Raw genomic sequence first — 20,175 nt, forward strand, 5'->3', positions numbered from 1 at the left:
GGGGAGGGCACCCACACCCAGCGGACCCGAGTATCCCGCCGGATGTCAACCCAGAACTCAGAGCCAGAGGCTCTCTGGAGTGGGAGTCCAACCCTATACCACCTGATTCAGAGGCGGGAAAGCTACCAGTGAGCCAATGGCTCGCTCCTTTATTTGGGGGTAGGTGAGGTACATTAAAGGTCTCATGGTACTCGTCGAAGGAGAGCAGGAAGTTTTCTTGGAGTCCAGCCGAACATTCCTCTCTAAACTAATACAAGACCAGATTATTTGGTCATCCATCATTGCTGCTTGTGGGATCTTGCTGTGCGTAAAATGGCGCATCCATTTGCCCACAGAACAGTCACTCGACTTCAAAAGTAATTCATTACGTAGAATTTGCCGCACAGGCACAGGCCATTCGGCCCAACTGGTCCATGCCGGTGTTTATTCTCCACACGCGCCTCCTCCCTCCCCTCTTCATCTCACCCATCAACATATCCTTCTAATTCTTTCTCCCTCCTGTGCTATTCACCTCAACCACTCCTTGTGATGGCGAGTTCTACATTCTAGCCACTGTCTGGGTAAAGAAGTTTCTCCAGAATTCCTTATTGGATTTATTGGAGATTATCTTATATTGATGACCCCTAGTTTTGGACTCACCCACAAGTGGAAACATCTCTCTACCTCTACCCTATCGAACCCCATCAGAATTTTATAGACCGCGGTCTGGTCAGCTCTCGAGCTTCTCTGTCCTAGAGTAAAGAGCACTTTTTCTTTTAAATAGGGAAAATTCACTGATGAGGCATTCTATAAATGCATGGATTATAAATATTTATTATTCGAGGATTAAATCAGATAATAGACTCGATCTCACCGTAGAGTTTAATTGGATCTTTCTCTCCCTTTTCTGTAGGATCTGCGCTCTGGCTGCCACAGTAGGAGCAGTTCATCTTCGTCCCTGCAGAGTACCCCCCCTCCTGCCCTGCCTGCTCTGCAGCAGAGTCCGGTCTCGCTCCAGATCCCGGGGATGGCCGGAATTCAGCAGCAGGTCAATGGCCTGACCAGGACCTGCGCGGGAAGTCTGGGTGGCGGCGTCTCCACGGTGACGACCACTTTCTCCACCACGCCCGCGGTGGGTGGGATGATGGGATGCCCTCCGGGGAGCCCGTTGGCCAGCAACGGTATTGTCGGCCCTTTGAATGGTGTCAACCAATCGTCTGCATCTGTGGCACCGATCCATAACTCCCTCCCACATACGTCTGCATCCCTTCATGTTCCACCGTCAACCAGCCTCTGTAACAGGTCAGATTACCTCATTTTTCAGTGGGCAGACAGGCCTCGTTCGAACAGTGCTGCCTAACATGTGTATGTGTGTGTGTGTCTGTAGCTAATCATACAGTAATGTATTAGCTCTGTGGACAAAATCTAGGACCTTCGGAACAGGAGGTGGCCATTCAGCCCCTCGAGCCTGCTCCGCCATTCGATGAGATCATGGCTGATCTGCGACCTAACTCCAGATACCTGCCTTTGGCCCATATCCCTTAATACCTTTGGTTAACAGAAAGCTATCAATCTCCGATTTAAAATTAACAATTGATCTAGCATCAATTGCTGTTTGCGGAAGAGAGTTCCAAACTTCTACCACCCTTTGTGTGTAGAAGTGTTTCCTAATTTCACTCCTGAAAGGTCTGGCTCTAATTTTTAGACTCTGCCCCCTAGTCCTAGACTCCCCAACCAGCGGAAATAGTTTCTCTCTATCTACCCTATCTGTTCCCCTTAATATCTTGAAAACTTCGATCAGATCACCCCTTAACCTTCTAAAATCCAGGGAATACAACCCTAGTTTGTGTAATCTCTCCTCGTAACTTAACCCTTGAAGTCCGGGTGTCATTCTGGTAAACCTACGCTGCACTCCCTCCAAGGCCAATATATCCTTCCTAAGGTGTGGTGCCCAGAACTGCTCACAGTGCTCCAGGTGTGGTCTAACCAGGGTTTTGTACAGCTGCAGCATAACTTCTACCCCCTTGTATTCTAGTCCTCTCTAGATATAAAGGCCAGCATCCCATTAGCCTTTTTGATTATTGATTATTTTTGATTATTTTCTGTATCTAGTGAAATATTTTAGACAAAATGAACAGGGAAGACTTGGGAAGCTCTGCCCACTCTGTGTAGTGAAGAAAGAGACAAATTTATATAGCGCCTCAGGACGTCCCACAGCTTCTGAAGTGTAGTCACTGTTGTAATGTAGGGAAACATGGCAGCCAATTTGCGCACAGCAAGCTCCCACAAACACAGCAGTGAGATAATGACCAAGATAATCTGATGTTGGTTGAGGGAGAAATATTGGCCCAGGACGCCAGGGAGAACTCCCCTGCTACCATGCATTGTATGGTATTGAGCCGTACGGGGAGGTTCCAGGTTTGATCCCTGCTCAGTTTGCTGATCCCGGGTAGGGGCAGCAGGGAGGATGCTATCATTGGCCTGCTGGGGAAATCCTGTTGCATGGGCCTCGGATGGGGACACGATCAGGCTCGGCTGCCATTAAGCTCCCTCCAGTCGGGTCGTCTGCTGTCCAGGCGCCCACTTAAAGAATGGCCGGTAGAAAGAAAGAAAGACAGACTTGCATTTTCTACAGCGCCTTTCATGACCACTGGACGTCCCAAAGCGCTTTACAGCCAATGAAATACTTTTTTTTTTGAAGTGTAGCCGCTGTTATAATGTAGGTTGAAGAACTGTAAGAGGCAGCACCCACGGGAGAGCAGACAAATTTGGCGAAAGACCAGCCGAGCAATAGAATATTTGAGGCTTCTGAATTTGGAAGTTTTTTTCCACACACTTAGAATTGTAGAAAGTAAATCTGAAGAAGGCACGTCAGCAATGGGCTCAGCATAGCATCGGCAGTTTAACAGCAGCACGCCATAGGGTCGCCAACTGTGGTTGGAGGTGTTTCGGGAGGATTCATCACATGACCTCCCACCTCCAACCCACAGCAGTGTCCATGAGATAGAAAAAAGACTTATAGTGCAGCACTCCCTCACTGGGAGTGTCAGCCCAGATTTTTGTGCTCAAGTCCCTGGAGTGGGGACTCGAACCCACAACCTTCTGACTCAGGTGGGGATGCTGCCAACTGAGCCACAGCTATCGGGAAACTCCAGGACATTAGAAATAGGAGCAGGAGTCGGCCATTCGGCCCTTCGAGCCTGCTCCGCCATTCAATGAGATCATGGCTGATCTTCTGCCTCAACTCCATTCACCCGCCCTATCGCCATATCCCTTGATGCCTGTACTAGTCAGAAATCTATCGACTTCTGTTTTGAATATACCCAATGACTGAGCCTCCACAGCCCTCTGGGGCAGAGAATTCCAAAGATTCACCACCCTCTGTGTGAAGAAATTTCTTCTCATCTCAGTCCTGAATGGCCTACCCTTTATCCTGAGGCTGTGGCCCCTGGTTCTAGACTCCCCAGCCAAGGGAAACATTCTCCCAGCATCCATCCTATCAAGCCCTGTAATGATTTTGTATGCTTCAATGAGATCCCCTCTCATTCATCTGAATTCAAGAGAATACAGGCCTAGTTTACTCAATCTCTTCTCATACGACAGTCCCGCCATCCCAGGAATCAATCTCGTGAATCTTCGTTGCACTCCCTCTATGTCAAGTATATCCTTCCTTAGGTAAGGAGACCAAAATTGTACACAGTACTCCAGGTGTGGTCTCACCAAGGCTCTATATAATTGGAGTAAGACTTCTTTACTCCTGTACTCAAATCCTCTTGTAATGAAGGCCAGCATACCCTTTGCCTTCCTAATGGACAGCCCTGGAAGATTGGCAAACCTAGTGGGCCAGGAGCATAGCAAACCTACAGGCCTCACTCTACACAGGCACCCCACTCTCAACGTGAGTTGATTTGCCTTGTGTTTCAATTCATTGCTTCCCCCCCCCCTCCTCCTCGTCTCATGCACATTCACCTTCATCTGTCGCTTGGCCAGCTTGCAGGCTGGTATGCATGGCTTCTGGCAACATTGTCTTTTTGTGCTTCAGTTAATGAGGAGAAATAATTGTGTCGGGTGGATAAAGGAGCAGGGAGTGTAATTTACTACTGTTCACCTGTGGTACAATGATATTCCTTGGACACAACAGCAACGACTTGCATTTATATAGCGCCTTTAACCTAGTAAAACGTCCCAAGGCACTTCACAGGAGTTTAATCAGACACAAATTGACACCGAGCCAAGGAAGGAGACATTAGGGCAGGTAAAGAGGTAAGTTTTAAGGAGCGTCTTAAAGGAGGGGAGAGAGAGGCGGAGAGGTTTAGGGAGGGGATTCCAGAGCTTGGGGCCCAGGCAGCTGAAGGCACGGCCGCCAATGGAGGGGATGAATAAGAGGCAAGAATTGGATGACCAAGGATTGTGGGGCTGGAGGAGGTTACAGAGATAGGGAGGGTCGAGGCCGTGGAAGGATTTGAACACAAGGCTGAGAATTTTAAAATGGAGGCGTTGCCAGACCGAGAGCCAATGTAGGTCAGCGAGCACAGGGGGGGTGATGGGTGAACAGGACTCGGTGCGAGTTAGGACACGGGTCAGCGAGCACAGGGGGTGATGGGTGAACGGGACTCGGTGCGAGTTAGGACACGGGTCAGCGAGCACAGGGGGTGATGGGTGAACGGGACTCGGTGCGAGTTAGGACACGGGCAGTGAGCACGGGGTGATGGGTGAACAGGACTCGGTGCGAGTTAGGACACGGGGCAGTGAGCACGGGGTGATGGGTGAACGGGACTGGGTGCGAGTTAGGACACGGGGCAGTGAGCACAGGGGGTGATGGGTGAACGGGACTCGGTGCGAGTTAGGACACGGGGCAGTGAGCACAGGGGGGGTGATGGGTGAACGGGACTGGGTGCGAGTTAGGACACGGGGCAGTGAGCACAGGGGGGTGATAGGTGAACGGGACTCGGTGCGAGTTAGGACACGGGGCAGTGAGCACAGGGGGGGTGATGGGTGAACGGGACTCGGTGCGAGTTAGGACACGGGGCAGTGAGCACAGGGGGGGTGATGAGTGAACGGGACTGGGTGCGAGTTAGGACATGGGGCAGTGAGCACAGGGGGTGATGGGTGAACGGGACTGGGTGCGAGTTAAGACAAGGGGCAGTGAGCACGGGGTGATGGGTGAACGGGACTCGGTGCGAGTTAGGACACGGGGCAGTGAGCACGGGGGGTGATGGGTGAACGGGACTCGGTGCGAGTTAGGACATGGGGCAGTGAGCACAGGGGGGGTGATGAGTGAACGGGACTGGGTGCGAGTTAGGACATGGGGCAGTGAGCACAGGGGGTGATGGGTGAACGGGACTGGGTGCGAGTTAAGACAAGGGGCAGTGAGCACAGGGGGTGATGGGTGAACGGGGCTCGGTGTGAGTTAGGACACGGGGCAGTGAGCACGGGGTGATGGGTGAACGGGACTCGGTGCAAGTTAGGACACGGGGCAGTGAGCACAGGGGGTGATGGGTGAACGGGACTCGGTGTGAATTAGGACACGGGTCAGCGAGCACAGGGAGGGTGATGGGTGAACGGGGCTCGGTGCGAGTTAGACACGGGGCAGTGAGCACGGGGGGTGATGGGTGAACGGGGCTCGGTGTGAGTTAGGACAAGGGGCAGTGAGCACAGGGGGTGATGGGTGAACAGGACTCGGTGTGAGTTAGGACACGGGGCAGTGAGCACGGGGGATGATGGGTGAACGGGACTCGGTGTGAGTTAGGACACGGGGCAGTGAGCACAGGGGGTGATGGGTGAACGGGACTGGGTGTGAGTTAGGACACGGGGCAGTGAGCACAGGGGGTGATGGGTGAACGGGACTCGGTGCCAGTTAGGACACGGGGCAGTTAGCACGGGGTGATGGGTGAACGGGACTCGGTGCAAGTTAGGACACGGGGCAGTGAGCACGGGGTGATGGGTGAACGGGACTCGGTGCGAGTTAGGACACGGGGCAGTGAGCACAGGGGGTGATGGGTGAACGGGACTGGGTGTGAGTTAGGGTACGGGGCAGTGAGCACGGGGTGATGGGTGAACGGGACTCGGTGCAAGTTAGGACACGGGGCAGTGAGCACAGGGGGGGTGATGGGTGAACGGGACTGGGTGTGAGTTAGGACACGGGGCAGTGAGCACAGGGGGTGATGGGTGAACGGGACTCGGTGCGAGTTAGGACACGGGCAGCAGAGTTTTGGATGAGCTGAAGTTTATGGAGGGTGGGAGATGGGAGAGCGTTGGAATATTTGAGTCTGGGAATGTGCAAGTATAATTTTTTGATTTAATTTAAAGGGATGGATTACTCCGGAAGCTTGAATGTTCGAGGGTAGTTTACAAAGAGGGTACCATATTTTTAATCAGCAAACTAATCTGATGATTTAGGCAGAATAGTCATTGTTTAATATATAACCGTGATCTGTCTTTCTCGGTCTTGCTGCTGGCTTAGGGTGCTTTAATTTGAATTTTTATCAGGAGTGAGTAATTGCTGCCCCTTGGCAAGTAGGGTGATGTCACGTTATGCAAATGAGAGTCTATATGATTTGAAATAAATGATGACTCGATTGCTTTTAGTGGGGAATGCAGGAACTAGCGCAGCAGGACCTCCGAGTTCACTGTCAATCTGGGAAAGTGTCTGAATGGAATATGGAAAAGGTTCAGACACTGCTTCCCCTGTCACATGTGATACAGCCTGTCGGATCTTGTTCTATAATGAAGAAAATATCACTTCATAGAATCATAGAGCACAGAAGGAGGCCATTTAGCCCACCCATCGTGCCTGTGCCGGCTGTTTGAAAGAGCTCTCCAATTAGTCCCGTTCCCTCTGCTCTTTCCCCATAGCCCTGCAATTTTCTCCCCTTCCCAAGTATTTATCCAATTCCCTTTTGAGCGTTATTATTGAACCTGCTTCCGCCGCCCTTTCAGGCAGCGCGTTCCAGATCGCAACAACTCGCGTAAAAAAAAAAAAATGTTTTCCTCCTGTCGCCTCTGGTTCTTCTGCCAATCACCTGAAATCTGTTCCCTCTGGTTACCCACTTACAAGACGCCTCAGAGCGCCTCATACAGTGAATTACGATGGCCAAACCTCCAGCAGCGACATCTGTTACTGCTGGGACAAATGAGTAAATGAATCTGATGTTAGTTGAGGGAGCAGTGTTGGCCGAGACAGCGGGCGGACTCCTCATGTGGAGCACTGGGATGTTTCATACCAGGACAGGTAGGCGGGACCTCGGTTTAACCTTTCGTCTGAAGTTTGACAACCTCCATACTGCAGTCAAGGAGCATCTTTGGACTATGTGGTCAAGTGCTGTCGAACCCACAACTCTCTGGCCCTCTACAAGAGAGTGCTATCGACTGAGCCAAACTGTCACCTGGCACTTGTTCTCTTCTGAGTCACGATTTGTTGGAGAAAGCTGTAGGCCGCTGTTGTAGATATTTTTTGGAGATCCCAACCAATGTGCCCTCTAATTCTTTTTTTCCGTGCGCGGTCCCTTTAACTGATTGCGCGGCCCATTCACATTTAAGCGCAGGCGCGGTTTTTTCCGTGTAAAAGCCGGTGAGCGGGCAGCACGGGACCTCCAGATGGCTGCGCAGCCACTCGGCTTCGCGGGAACGTTGATTCCCAACTAATATCTTGCTTGAGGTCCATTCTGGAATGCCGTGACATGATGCATCACGGGAGTGCTGGAACGCAGCACTGTGGGGGGGAAAGAAAAGAAAAGAAAGACTTGCCTTTATACAACAAGTTTTTCACGACCTCAGGACGTCCCAAAGCGCTTTATCGCCAATTAAGTGCTTTTGGATGTTGTCGGAAATGCGGCAGCCAATTTGCGCTCAGCAAGATCTCACAAACAGCGATGCGATAATGATCAGATAACCTGTTCTTGGGCGATGTCGGTTGAGGTGTAAATATTGGCCAGGACACCGGGGGAGAACTCCAGTCCTGCTCTTTGAATAGTGCCGCCGGGATCTTTTACGTCCACCTGAGAGGTTTAACGTCTCCTCCGACAGTGCAGCGCTCCCGGAGTACTGCAAAGGAGCGCCAGCTGACTTGACTCCAACAACAAAAACTTGTACTCTTATAGCGCCTTTAACGTAGTACAACGTCCCAAGGCGCTGCACAGGAGTATTTTAAGACAACAAATGTGACACCGATCCACATAAGGAGAAATTAGGGCAGGCGACCAAAAGCTTGGTCAAAGAGGTAGGTTTTAAGGAGCGCCTTAAAGGAGGAAAGAGAGGCGGAGAGGTTTAGGGAGGGAATTCCAGAGCTTAGGGCCAAGGCAACAGAAGACACGACCACCAAAGGTTGAGCGATTATAATCAGGGATGCTCAAGAGGGCAGAATTAGAGGAGCGCAGATATCTCGGGGGGCGGGGGGTGGTGGGGGTTGTGGGGCTGAAGGAGATTACACAGATAGGAAGGGGCGAAGCCATGTAGACCAAGGCTTCCGGCTTCCAGGACAGCCCTCTTCCAGGTGCAAAAGGCTCTGAACCCGTCCAGGGTTAGCACTGCACACTGTGGAGCTAGTATGAGAGGACATTTATTTTGACACAGTGGCATCATTGCTGCAGTACCAGCTATCAACCACCAGAGGCTCACAATGAGCTACACAGAGAGCAGAGCTCCCTCTAATGGTCCTAAATGGGAAAGGCAACATAGGCCTGTGGCTCAAAAATCTTTTCTGCAGGGCGCTCAGACCTGTGGAGCTTCTAGTTTGTGCCTTTAACCCCCTTCAACCTCCAATTTCAACCTGCAATCCAGTGTTTGCAAATTCATTGCCTCCCCCCCCCCCCCACCCCGCCACTTTATGTTGCATTGGAATTCTGCCGTGAATAACTTCCTTCCTCCCAGTTATAAAGTTCTTGCCAAAATAACAACAGAAAACGCTGGTAAAACTCAGCAGGCCAGGCAACATCTGTGGAGAGAGAAACAGAGTTAACGTTTCAGGTCGAAACCCTTCTAGGAAACGTTAACTCTGTTTCTCTCTCCACGGATGCTGTCCGGCCTGCTGAGTTTTTCCAGCGTTTTCTGTTATTTCGGATTTCCAGCATCCGCAGTATTTTGCTATCGATAAAGTTCTTGCCTTTTGGATTGCCTGATTCCTTCATTCTGAGGCGGTCTACAGGGGGCAATCTACGCGTGTTTAAAAAAAAAAACACACACGGGGGCGCTTGTGTGAAGTGGGAAATCTTGTCACCGCCTCCAACCCTACAACCCGCCGAGATCTCTGGCCTCTTCCGAAGCCACGGGTTTTTTTTCTTCGCTCCACCATTGGGCCCTAAGCTCTGGAATTCCCTCCCTAAACTTCTCCACCACACTCTCTCCCCTCCTTTAAAACATCGCTTAAAACCTACCTCTTTGACCGTCTGTCCTGTTATCTCCTTAAGTGACTCGGTGCCAAATTTTGTTTGAGAATCGCTCCGGTGAAGCGCCTTGGGACATTTTCCTGTGTTAAAGGCGCTATATAAATGCAAGTTGTTGATGTAGTGCTGTGTAGTTGGGCGGGACGGGGGAAGGGTAGTCTCTTCACCTGTGGAATCATAGTCTAATCTTAATTCAAAATCGCTTCATTCAAAATACCTGATAATTCATAAGTAGTCATATTTTGTAAAGCACTAAATTGCTACTTTGCTGTGTTATTTACATTGCTTAATTCAAAGTACAGTAGTGCAGAAGATGACTGAATTATCAGAAGTACTCCCATGAATGACTGCTAAACAAGAAAGACTTGCATTTCTATGGCGCCTTTCATAACCTCAGGCCATCCCAAAGCACTTTACAGCCAATGAAGTACATTTGACGTGTAATCACTGTTGTAATGTGGGGAAACGTGGTCGTCAACTTGCGCACAGCAAGCTCCCACAAACTGCAATGAGGTAAACGACCAGATGCCCTGGACAATGGGGAGAACTCCCTTACTCTTTGAAGAGTGGCCGTGGGATCTTTTACGTCCACCTGTGAGAGAGCAGACGGGGCCTCGGTTTAACGTTTCATCCGAAAGATGGTACCTCCGACAGTGCTGCACTCCCTCAGCACTGCCCTGGGAAGTGTCGGCCTGGATTATCCGTTCCGAGCCTCTGGAGTGGGTATTGAACCTACGACCTTCTGACTCGGAGGCGGGAGTGCTGCCCACTGAGCCAAGATTGGCACCTGCTGTGCTATTCTTGGTGAGCTTCCCATAACACTGTACACACTCCCACACTCACAGGTTGCATTGTTCAGGAACAAAGAAAGAATTCCTTCTAGTTGTTATCGTATGGATGCTCAGCTCATTTTGTTCTTGCCGCACTCTTGTACGTGTGTGTTTGGGGGGGTGGTGGAGGGGCGTGGGGGCAGGTGAAGCGAGGCAAGGGAGAGGAAAGTAGTTCTGTCTGTCGGTGACGGGCCACCTAATGGCCTGACCCTGATGGGGAAAGCTTAAGGAAGGTCTTGCAGCTGGCGGATTAGAGCTTTGGCTGGAATTTCAGGTTCTTGCATCGTGTCTTGAGCTGTGACAAAGCTATTGTTTTGTCATTTGGCTTATTTGCACACTTATCATACAAACATACTTAGTAAATATGCTAGGCCCGACACTACAACCAACACTGTACATGGCCCGATACACTAACAGTGCTGCAGCTAATGATTGACAGACATTGAGTTTCATAACAGGTAAAGTATGAATAAGCTCTCCCTCTCTTTTTCTCGCTCTCTCATTTTCTCTTGCTCTCTTTCTCTCACTCTCTCTTTTTCTCTCATTTTCTCTCACTCTCTCCCTTTTTCTTTCTCTCTCTCTTCTCTCCCTCCCTCTTGCTCTTCCGCTCTCTTCCTTTCTCCCTTTTTCTCTCTCTCTCTTTCTCTCATTTTCTCTCTCTCTCTCATTTCCTCATTTTCTCTCGCTTTCTTTCTCTCTCTCATTTTCTCTCTTTCTCTCTTTTTCTCTCTCTCTCTTTATTTCTCTCTCCTTCATCCACAGAATGCCAACATCCTGTGCTTTATCAGAATCCTAGTGGCGACCTGGCTTAGGCACCCGATGTAAATTTCCCTGGTCTCTGCACCGCCGACAGCCACCACTGATCAACCTCACGCAACATTTGCTCCAGTCATAATCTCTTCAAAGTGCGCGCTGTTGTCGTGGCATTCGATATGTGACTCCCCCACCCACCCACCCAAGGTAGAAGTGTATTTTTATGCAATCGTTTGTTTGTCCCAGAAACGCTGAGGTTTGTCTCTTTGTGTCTGTGCACAGCAACATCTCCGGAATGGGCCATATTCCTGACCAGCAAAGACAGTTCCTGTACCAACAACAACAGCAACAGCAGCTACAGCAGCTGCTGACCTGTCAGCAGCTCACTCCGGTAAGACCTGCCGCGTTTCTGTGTCGGGATAAAGGGGGCCACGGTTTCCTGGTTTTTGCCATCCATTGGGAATCTCACTCGAGAGATGCCGGGGGACGGCTGATGATGGGATAATGTCACAGCGGTGCAGTAGGGAGCGCTGAGGCGCGTTGTCGAGACAGCGTCGAGGGAGCTTTATTCTGGATCTAACCGTGTCATACCCCAAGCGGGAGTGCTTGGTGATACATTTAATTTTGGCCGCCTAATTTTAACAGCTTCCATTCCTGTAGTGCCTTTAACTAAGTAAAACAACCCAAGGTGCTTTCACCAAGGCATTAGGACAATAATGGACACCGAGCCAAAGACGGAGATGTTAGATGGGGGGGATAGCCAAAGACGCAGATGTTAAAGCTTGGTCAAAGAGGTGGGTTTTGAGAACATAAGAAATAGGAGCAGGAGTTGGCCATTCGGCCCTTCGAGCCTGCTCCGCCATTCAATGAGATCATGACTGATCATCTGCCTCAACTCCATTCACCGGCTCTATCGCCATATCCCTTGATGCCCTTACTAGTCAGAAATCTATCGACTTCTGTTTTGAAGATACCCAATGACTGAGCCTCCACAGCCCTCTGGGGTAGAGAATTCCAAAGATTCACCACCCTCTGTGTGAAGAAATCTATTCTCATCTCAGTCCTGAATGGCCTAACCTTTATCCTGAGGCTGTGGCCCCTGGTTCTAGACTCCCCAGCCAAGGGAAACATTCTCCCAACATCCACCCTATCAAGCCCTGTAATAATTTTGTATGCTTCAATGAGATCAATGAATTCAAGAAGGGTCTCAAAAGGCGGAGAGAGAGAGAGAATGAGCTGGAGAGGCAGAAGGGTTTAGAAATGGAATTCCACAGTGTGGGGCCCACCCTGCTGAAGGCATGGCCATCAAAGGTACGGCAAAGGTGGCGGGTGGGGATACACAAGACCCTGGAGTCCGAAGAATGGAGCTTTTGAAGAGCTGGGTTGTAGTGCAGGAGGAGGTTACGGAGAGGGAGGAGTCAGGCCATGAAGGTATGTAATCAGGAGGATGAGGATTTTAAATTTGAGTTGGGGGAACCAAGAGTCACTGTAGGTCAGTGACTTGGTGCAGAAGAGTTTTGGATGAAGTGTAGTTTACGGAGGACGGGAGACCAGCCGGGATAGTCTGAAGGTGACAAAGGCATGGATGAGGGTCTCGGCAGCAGACGGACTGAGGTAGGGGTCGAGGATCAACGGCAACTCTATATAGAGGCGCTGGAGGATGCACAAGAAAGATTTACGAGGATGATGCCAGAACTGAGATGTTATAACTATCAGGACAGGGTGAACAGGCTGGGGCTCTTTTCTCCAGAAAAGAGAAGGTTGAGGGGTGACCTGATAGAGGTCTTAATGAAGGGGTTTGATGGGGTTGATGTAGAGATGTTTCCACTTGTGGGGCGACCAAAACTAAGGGCCATAAACATAAGAACATAAGAAGTAGGAGCAGGAGTAGGCCATACGGCCCCTCGGGCCTGCTCCGCCATTCAATAGAATCATGGCTGATCTGAATCTAGACACACGTCCACTTCCCTGCCCTCTCCCCGTAACCCCTAATTCCCTTATCTGCTAGGAAACTGTCTATCTCCATTTTAAATTTATTTAATGTTGCTGCTTCCACAGCTCTCTGGGGTAGCAAATTCCATAGATTTACTACCCTCTGAGTGAAGAAGTTTCTCCTCATCTCAGTTTTGAAAGGGCAGCCCCTTATTCTTAGATTATGCCCCCTAGTTCTAGTCTCGCCCATCAGTGGAAACATCCTCACCGCATCCACCCGATCAAGCCCCCTCACAATCTTATATGTTTCGATAAGATCGCCTCTCATTCTTCTGAACTCCAATGAGTAGAGTCCCAACCTACTCAACCTTTCCTCATACGTCAACCCCCTCATCTCCGGAATCAACCTAGTGAACCGCCTCGAGAGCAAGTATATCTTTTCTTAAATATGGAAACCAAAACTGCACGCAGTATTCCAGGTGTGGCCTCACCAATACCCTGTATAACTGCAGCAAGACTTCCCTGTTTTTATACTCCATCCCCCTTGCAATAAAAGCCAAGATTCCATTGGCCTTCCTGATCACCTGCTGCACCTGCATACTAACTTTTTGTGTTTCATGCACCAGGACCCCCAGATCCCTTTGTACTGTAGCACTTTGCAGTTTCTCTCCATTTAGATAATAACTTGCTCTTTGATTTTTTCTGCCAAAGTGCATAACCTCACACTTTCCAACATTATATTGCATCTGCCCACTCACTTAGCCTGTCTATGTCCTTTTGCAGGTTTTTTATGTCATCCTCACTCATTGCTTTCCCTCCCATCTTTGTATCGTCGGCAAACTTGGATATGTTACACTCGGTCCCTTCCTCCAAATCGTTAATATAGATTGTAAAGAGTTGGGGTCCCAGCACTGACCCCTGCGGAACACCACTAGTTACTGATTGCCAGCCCGAGAATGAACCGTTTATCCCAACTCTTTGTTTTCTGTTAGATAGCCAATCATAAGATAGTCACTAATAAATCCAGCAGGGAATTCAGGAGAAACTTCTTTACCCAGAGAGCGGTGAGAATGTGGAACTCGCTGCCACAGGGAGTGGTTGAGGCGAATAGTATCGATGCATTTAAGGGGAAGCTAGATAAACACGAGGGAGAAAGGAATAGAAGGATAGGGTGAGATGAAGAGAATGGGAGGAGGCTCGTGTGGAGCATAAACACCGGCATAAACCAGTTGGGCCGAATGGCCTGTTTCTGTGCAGTAAATACTGTGTAATTCTGTAATCCGGACACTGGCACCACGGTGACAGAGCAGGAACAATGACAACTGACCGGAACTAAGGCATATTGTCAACCTCCTGCCACAGTCCTGGCGTCGGCTAGCTCCGAATTTGCTGCGGCCTGAACCTGAGGTCTTTCTGACCTTTCTCACTCAGTGCCACACTCAACAGTGTATTTGCTAAGTGAACCTGTCGGGCCGGCTTAAAAACCTCTTGGACACATCGACCAGCGTTGAACCATGTCTGTAGGGGTTACATGGTGTCTCCTGTACTCTGACCCAGGACCAGCAAGCATTGGTTTATCAGATGATGCAACAGCAGCAGCACCGACAGCGGGAACTCCAGAGGCTGCAGATGTCTGGAACATCACAACTCCCCGTCAACAACCTCGCGCAAGGATCTCCATCCCTGCCTGTCCACTCTGGCCCAATCAACTCTTTCCTTTCTGTTCACACTGACAGCAGTGTACAGAAAGCTCAGGTGAGCTTCAGACTTTCATACATATCTCGCACACAATACTCCTCCTACCTCAGGCCTCCAAGCTTCCCCTTGCTTGCGCTCTCGCTCCCTCGCGCGCGCTCGCGCTCTCGCTCATTCTCCTCTCTCTCCCTTTTCTCTCTATTCTGTCTCTCCTTTTATCTGTCTCTCTCTTTCCTCCGTCTCTTTCCTCTCTCTCTTTCCTCTCTTTCTCTCTCAGCGCCCCTCTTTTTTCTTTCTCGCTCTGTGTCTCTTTTTCTCTTTCCTCTCTCAGCTCCTCTCTCTCTCTCTCTCTTTTCTTTCTGTCTCTGTTCCTCTCTTTCCTCCCTTGACTCCCCCCTCTTGTCTTTCTCCCTCTCTCTCTCTGTCTCTCTTTCCTCTCTCAGCTCCTCTATCTCTCTCTGTGTCTCTCTGTCTGTCTCTTCCTCTCTCTCAATACTACAATATTGTCCTGTGATGAACATAAGATTTTTTTCTAAATACAAAATGGTGACAGATTTGGGAGAGAGGCTTCAAAAACTCACTCCATAGAGCCACCTAGTGGCCGGAGCCTGCGACAATATTGTGACAGTTGATGTAGCAATATTAACTGGGAACTGTTGACATTGCAAATTATAATGGTAAATGGTGACAGAAAAGTATGACAACAAAAATCTTGACAACAGGAAGTGCGGTTTACCTGAGATTTCTCTTAATATAAATGTAGATTTTTAACAGTGACACAAAGTAGGTTAAATTTCTAATGTAAAATGTGTGCCAGTCACTCCCAAGGATGAGTGACATTGGCGGGTCTGGTTTTACAATATTCTGCCAGCCAATCACAGCATCAATATGAATCTTCCAGATACCTAATAATAATATATATTTTTTTTTGCTGCCCTTTGTAAGAGGTTGAACGATAAAGTCAACCAGGAAAAGAGCTGACGACATGTGCCACTCCGCGACTGATCATCGGCCGCAACCATTTTGGATCTTGCTCCTTCACAACTTCTTTTGCTGGGGTCAATGGTCACGGGTCAAGAGTTGGAACAGCCTTGGATATCTGCTGCTGACTGACGGGCTCTTGCGCATGGAAGGCGGAACAAAAACAAGCTGGAAGCAAGTTGCACAAGGAAGCTCGTTGCATCCTCTCAGGAAAAAAAATAATGCTTTTTTGCGGTGGGGAGGGGGGTGGGGGGGGGTCACTGAAGCTCTTTGGTGTCTTTTATCGATCAGCGGTGAGGGGGTGCCCCTAAACCGTAACGTGTCATTGGAATCACGTTTCCCCCGTTGTGGTGGAAATTAGGAAAATGGATCATTGCTGCTGTACAGAAGCTCAGAGAGTCGCCTTTAGACGCAAAGACAGAGGATGGGAAATACTTCCAAGATGCCATCCACTAGTCTTGAGTGTGTGGTTAGCAATATCTGTGGTATCTGAATGACCAAACCTTTCCTTCACATGGTCTTCTGTGAGAAATATTGTAATTTTTTTTCTGTGTGTGTGTGTGTGTGTGGATGTTTGTGTTTTCTTTCTTATTTACGACAGCTGTCAAAAGAGTGACATCCGTAGAATTAATATCTTCAGTCCGACAAAACTGTGAGGCGCAGGATGGTTTGGGTTTACTGGAGGGAGAAGGTTGCTGCTGTCTGCATCTTGACCCTGGACTGAGAAACTCTCCTCCTCTTTCCGCCCCCCCCCCCCCCCCCCGCCCCACCACCCCCCCACCCCAGGTGAACTTACAGCCCAGACTAGCCCAGCAGAAACATCTGGAGTTGGGAGTGCTTGGAACACTGTGCCAAGGTGTGTGGCTTGTGTCTGCGGTGCCCTGCGCCATGAGCTCCAGATGGTTTGCCTGGGATATTATGGGGATGTTGGCAAGAAACGTCAAGCACTTTCGCACAGGTTTTTTTTTTTAATAACTTTATTTGTTCTCGGGGATGTGGGTGTCGCTGGCAAGGCCAGCATTTATTGGCCCGTCCCTAGTTGCCTCTTGAGAAGGTGGTGGCGAGCCGCCTCCTTGAACCGCTGCAGTCCCGCGTGGCGACGGTGCCACTGCTGCAGCGCTGTTGGGTAGCGAGCTCCAGGATTTTGACCCAGCGATGCTCCGTTCTCTTAGACCGCTGGGTAGCTGGTCGTTCAAAGCACCTTCAACAGAAGCCTGGTCACCGAGCTTCGGGGAGTGAAGCGGCTGTGGGGAGGTGAGAACGGGAGACATGGACTGAAAGGAAACAATGATGGGAGGTTTCCCCAGGCACAGAATGCTGGAAAACCTGGCATAAAACTAGGAAATGCACAGCAGCATCTGAAAGAGAAAGTCTGTTATAATGAAGAGTCTCAACCAATACATGAACCTAACATTCTCTTTCAAAGTCTGAGCGACCTGCAGTTTTTTTTTATTGCTTTGTAAGCATGGCCTGGTTTCGGTGAGTTGACTCCCAGTGTGTCATGTTCGCCAGCTCAGATGGCGAAGAAGTGTAGGCCAGAGCTCGGGTGGTTAGGATCCATATTCCAACTTTTTTCTGTGGATGTTCACTGGCTGAGTGTCTTGCCCTCTGACCTTGGTGCAAACTGGAATTCCCGCTGTCCCCCGTGAACCCACGTTTCTCTGCTTGCGTCTCCTCTCCCTTTCTTCGATGGACTCAGGGCTATAAACCTGAAACCACCCCCCCCCCCCCCCCCCACATCACCTAAAGTGTTAATCCAGTCTGACATTTCATTACATTTATTATCGCATTACCATAGTGTCTTCGTGAAACTGTTCTGTGTTTTGGTTGTTTCGCTCACTGAGGGGTCCAGTCCGACATTTCAACGCATAGGAGATTATGTGGTCTTCATAAAAAGCTTCCTGAACAGGGTGGTGGAAACTGGTTCACAGGCTGCCTGATGGGCCGGGGGTCTGGGGGGTCCGCCGGGGGTCTGGGGGGGTCTGGGGGGTCCTCCGGAGGCCGGGGGTCTGGGGGGGTTCTCCGGAGGCCGGGGGTCTGGGGGGGTCCGCCGGGGGTCTGGGAGGTCCTCCGGAGGCCGGGGGTTTGGGAGGTTCCCCCGGGGGAGCTGGTGTCTGGGAGTTCCCCCAGAGTTTGGGCCTCCCCTGGGGGACCAGAAGTCTTGAGAACTCCAGGTTGTGTTGGCAAAGCTCCGTTGCATTTTCGAGAGCCAGGGTTAAATTTCTGCCAGCTGACCTTTAAATCCGGTCGCTCTGTGATGTTCCACCCCCTCCGTTAATAATTCAGCAACAGCGCTGTGCCGAAGCTGCTTTTATATTGAGTTTCTAGCCCTGTGAGCCCCGCCTGCGGCAAACCCACCGCCCGTCCCACAAGCTGGAGAGGAAGATTGTGTAAGGCTGGTGAGCCAGGAAGACCTGTTGGGTTTTTTTGGGTTTTTTTTCAAACTTCCAAATTTCTGGTAAAGCCAATCCGTTGAGTTTGCTTCCTCTGCTGGTCATTAGCCATGTGAGACCCAGGATGTACCACGGGCCTCGCTGAGAAAGAAACAAACTGTAGCAGGGGAAAAGCTTGTGGTTCTACAGTCGGCAACCGGCGATTACCCGTCCAACCGGGGCGGCTCGCAATGCCAGAAGTTGGACGATCCCGACTGATAGGTTTTGTAGGGTGGGAGGGGAAGGCTGCAGAGTCTGAGTTGTGTCTGAGTCTTTGCTTCCTTACAGAAAAATACCTTGCACTTTATACGGAAATCTGAATGCTATGCATCTATGATTTAGGATCGTTTCTTCTTCAGCTCTTCCCTCTTAATCCCCGCCATCCCCACCCCTAAGGGCAAACTCCCAACAGGTGCTGTCACGGTGAGAGAGCAGAAATAAGTCTTGCCCTGTAGGTGCTCTCAATTATAAGAACTATAGCCGACGGCAAGTTTACACCTCCCTTACCATCGGTTGCGATTATTAATAAAAGGTCCAGTTTTGAGTTGCCAACTCTCCAGGATTGCCCTGGAGTCTCCAGGAATGAAATACTCCGGGACACAGCGAGCGAACCCCGGGCAGAGAAAAATCATAAGAGGCAATAGCGTTTTTTAAATTAATTTTTCTTTGAACACTTTTGTTTACTAATTATACAAAAAAAATTGGACCTATAGGGAATAAAGGACTGTTTGACTGACCGTTAAGAATCACCCAATCGGACTAATGAAGAGGCTGTTCGCTTTGCGATTGGCCTCTGGAAGGCGGGGGTGCCGCAAGGTTGGGTATGTCGGGTGGCCAAGGGTGGGGAGGGTGGGAGGCAGGAGGGGGCCACATGATGAAACTTCCAAGAACATGTCCACCCAGAGTTGGCGACCCCCAGTGAGATACTTTCCCCCCATTCTGCTCAACATGCTAAAAAGGAGCTTTGTGAGCGTGGCCGATTTCTGCCCAAGGGGATTTAAAGTATTCTTCAAAAAAGACAACAATTAAAAAAAAAAAAGCAGCACCTTTATCTATAAACCATTGTAAATACAACCTGCAGGAACTGTGCAAAAGAGTTGGTGCTATTAAGGGACTCTGCAATAAGGAAGAGGCAGTTTGTACGGTAGATCCCACAGATCAGGAAGCTGGTGAATTAGATCTTTACAGTTTTACACTGATAGAAACTTACCCCTTTAAAAAAATAAAATTGAAAGTTCAACTTACAATAGGTCAAGGAAAGCAGCGTTTTCTCAGGGCCTCTTAACTGTCTGCTGTTGATTATATTTACCCAACTGATGGGGGTTCAGACTGTTGGGTTTTTAAGAAGGGTTCAACCCGAAACGTCAACTCAAATTTCTCTCCACGGATGTTGCCTGACCTGCTGAGTTTTTCCAGCATTTTCTGTTGTTATGTTGGGTTTTTAACCCTGATTATAACCCAGTCCTGTGGTGATGGTACCGTCAGCCCCTCTGCTTAAATTTATTTCTTTTGAAGAAAGGGGACGTTACAGACGTGTTTGGGCATCACAGTGTGATCGGGTTTTAGCAGAACCGGAAAGGATGGTCGCTGTGATATTCCCACGGGTGTTCATGGTGGCTTGGACTATGGCGTTCCCTCAGGGGGTAAGGGGCTGTGGCGTTGCGACTGAGACGCATAGGGAGTGGGGCCGTAAGGTGGAAGGACACCGCTAACTGAGGGAGAGCTGGAAAGGAAGGGGGCTGTTTACTGCTTTCAGTGTAATTAATTATTGTATAAAAATTTGTGTTTTTTTTTGTTCATTCCCTTCTGATACTGAGCCATACAGACCAGAAGACTCCACGGCTCAATCCTCGGTCTGTGCGGAACTAACCAATAAGTGCCCCTGGATTAGGGAGGACAAGTCAACCGGGTTTCATGCTCCTGATCACTATCTAATGACTCTTGCTGGAAAGTGCGTGCGTGTGTGTGACCATACATGTGTGAGTGTGCTAGTGTGTGAGCAAGTGAGCGTGTGTGTATATCAGTTCAGGTCAGGATAAGACTCAACCATGATGCTGACCAGCACTAACGGAGAAGGGTCCCGCTTTGGGTTTAGAGCAGGAGGTGGACCTTGCCGTGAGCCGGCCCCTTCAAGTAGAGACGGGAAGAAAACTGATTTTTATTTTTCTGCGGTTGTTTGTACCATCTTGCTGT

The 20,175-nt window shown here is 49.7% G+C and overlaps 1 protein-coding gene across 4 annotated transcripts in view; it reads left to right on the forward strand.

Moving 5' to 3' along the window:
- Window positions 1-16,095, forward strand: part of LOC147101032 (protein AF-10-like) — a 44,799-nt gene extending 28,704 nt beyond the window's left edge. Inside the window, exons 8-11 of one of the 4 annotated variants that reach the window (XM_085966201.1) lie at window positions 893-1,281; window positions 11,225-11,333; window positions 14,432-14,629; window positions 15,515-16,095. In XM_085966201.1, coding sequence (XP_085822327.1) covers window positions 893-1,281; window positions 11,225-11,333; window positions 14,432-14,629; window positions 15,515-15,550 — 732 coding nt within the window. In that variant the 3' untranslated portion in view covers window positions 15,551-16,095. The other 3 variants (XM_085966200.1, XM_085966202.1, XM_085966203.1) reach the window with 3 other exon arrangements.
- Window positions 16,096-20,175: the final 4,080 nt, after the last annotated feature.

This window comes from Somniosus microcephalus, chromosome 24, assembly GCF_052327205.1.
Source record: "Somniosus microcephalus isolate GS21.2 chromosome 24, FLI_Smic_1.0, whole genome shotgun sequence".
Lineage (NCBI taxonomy): Eukaryota > Metazoa > Chordata > Chondrichthyes > Squaliformes > Somniosidae > Somniosus > Somniosus microcephalus.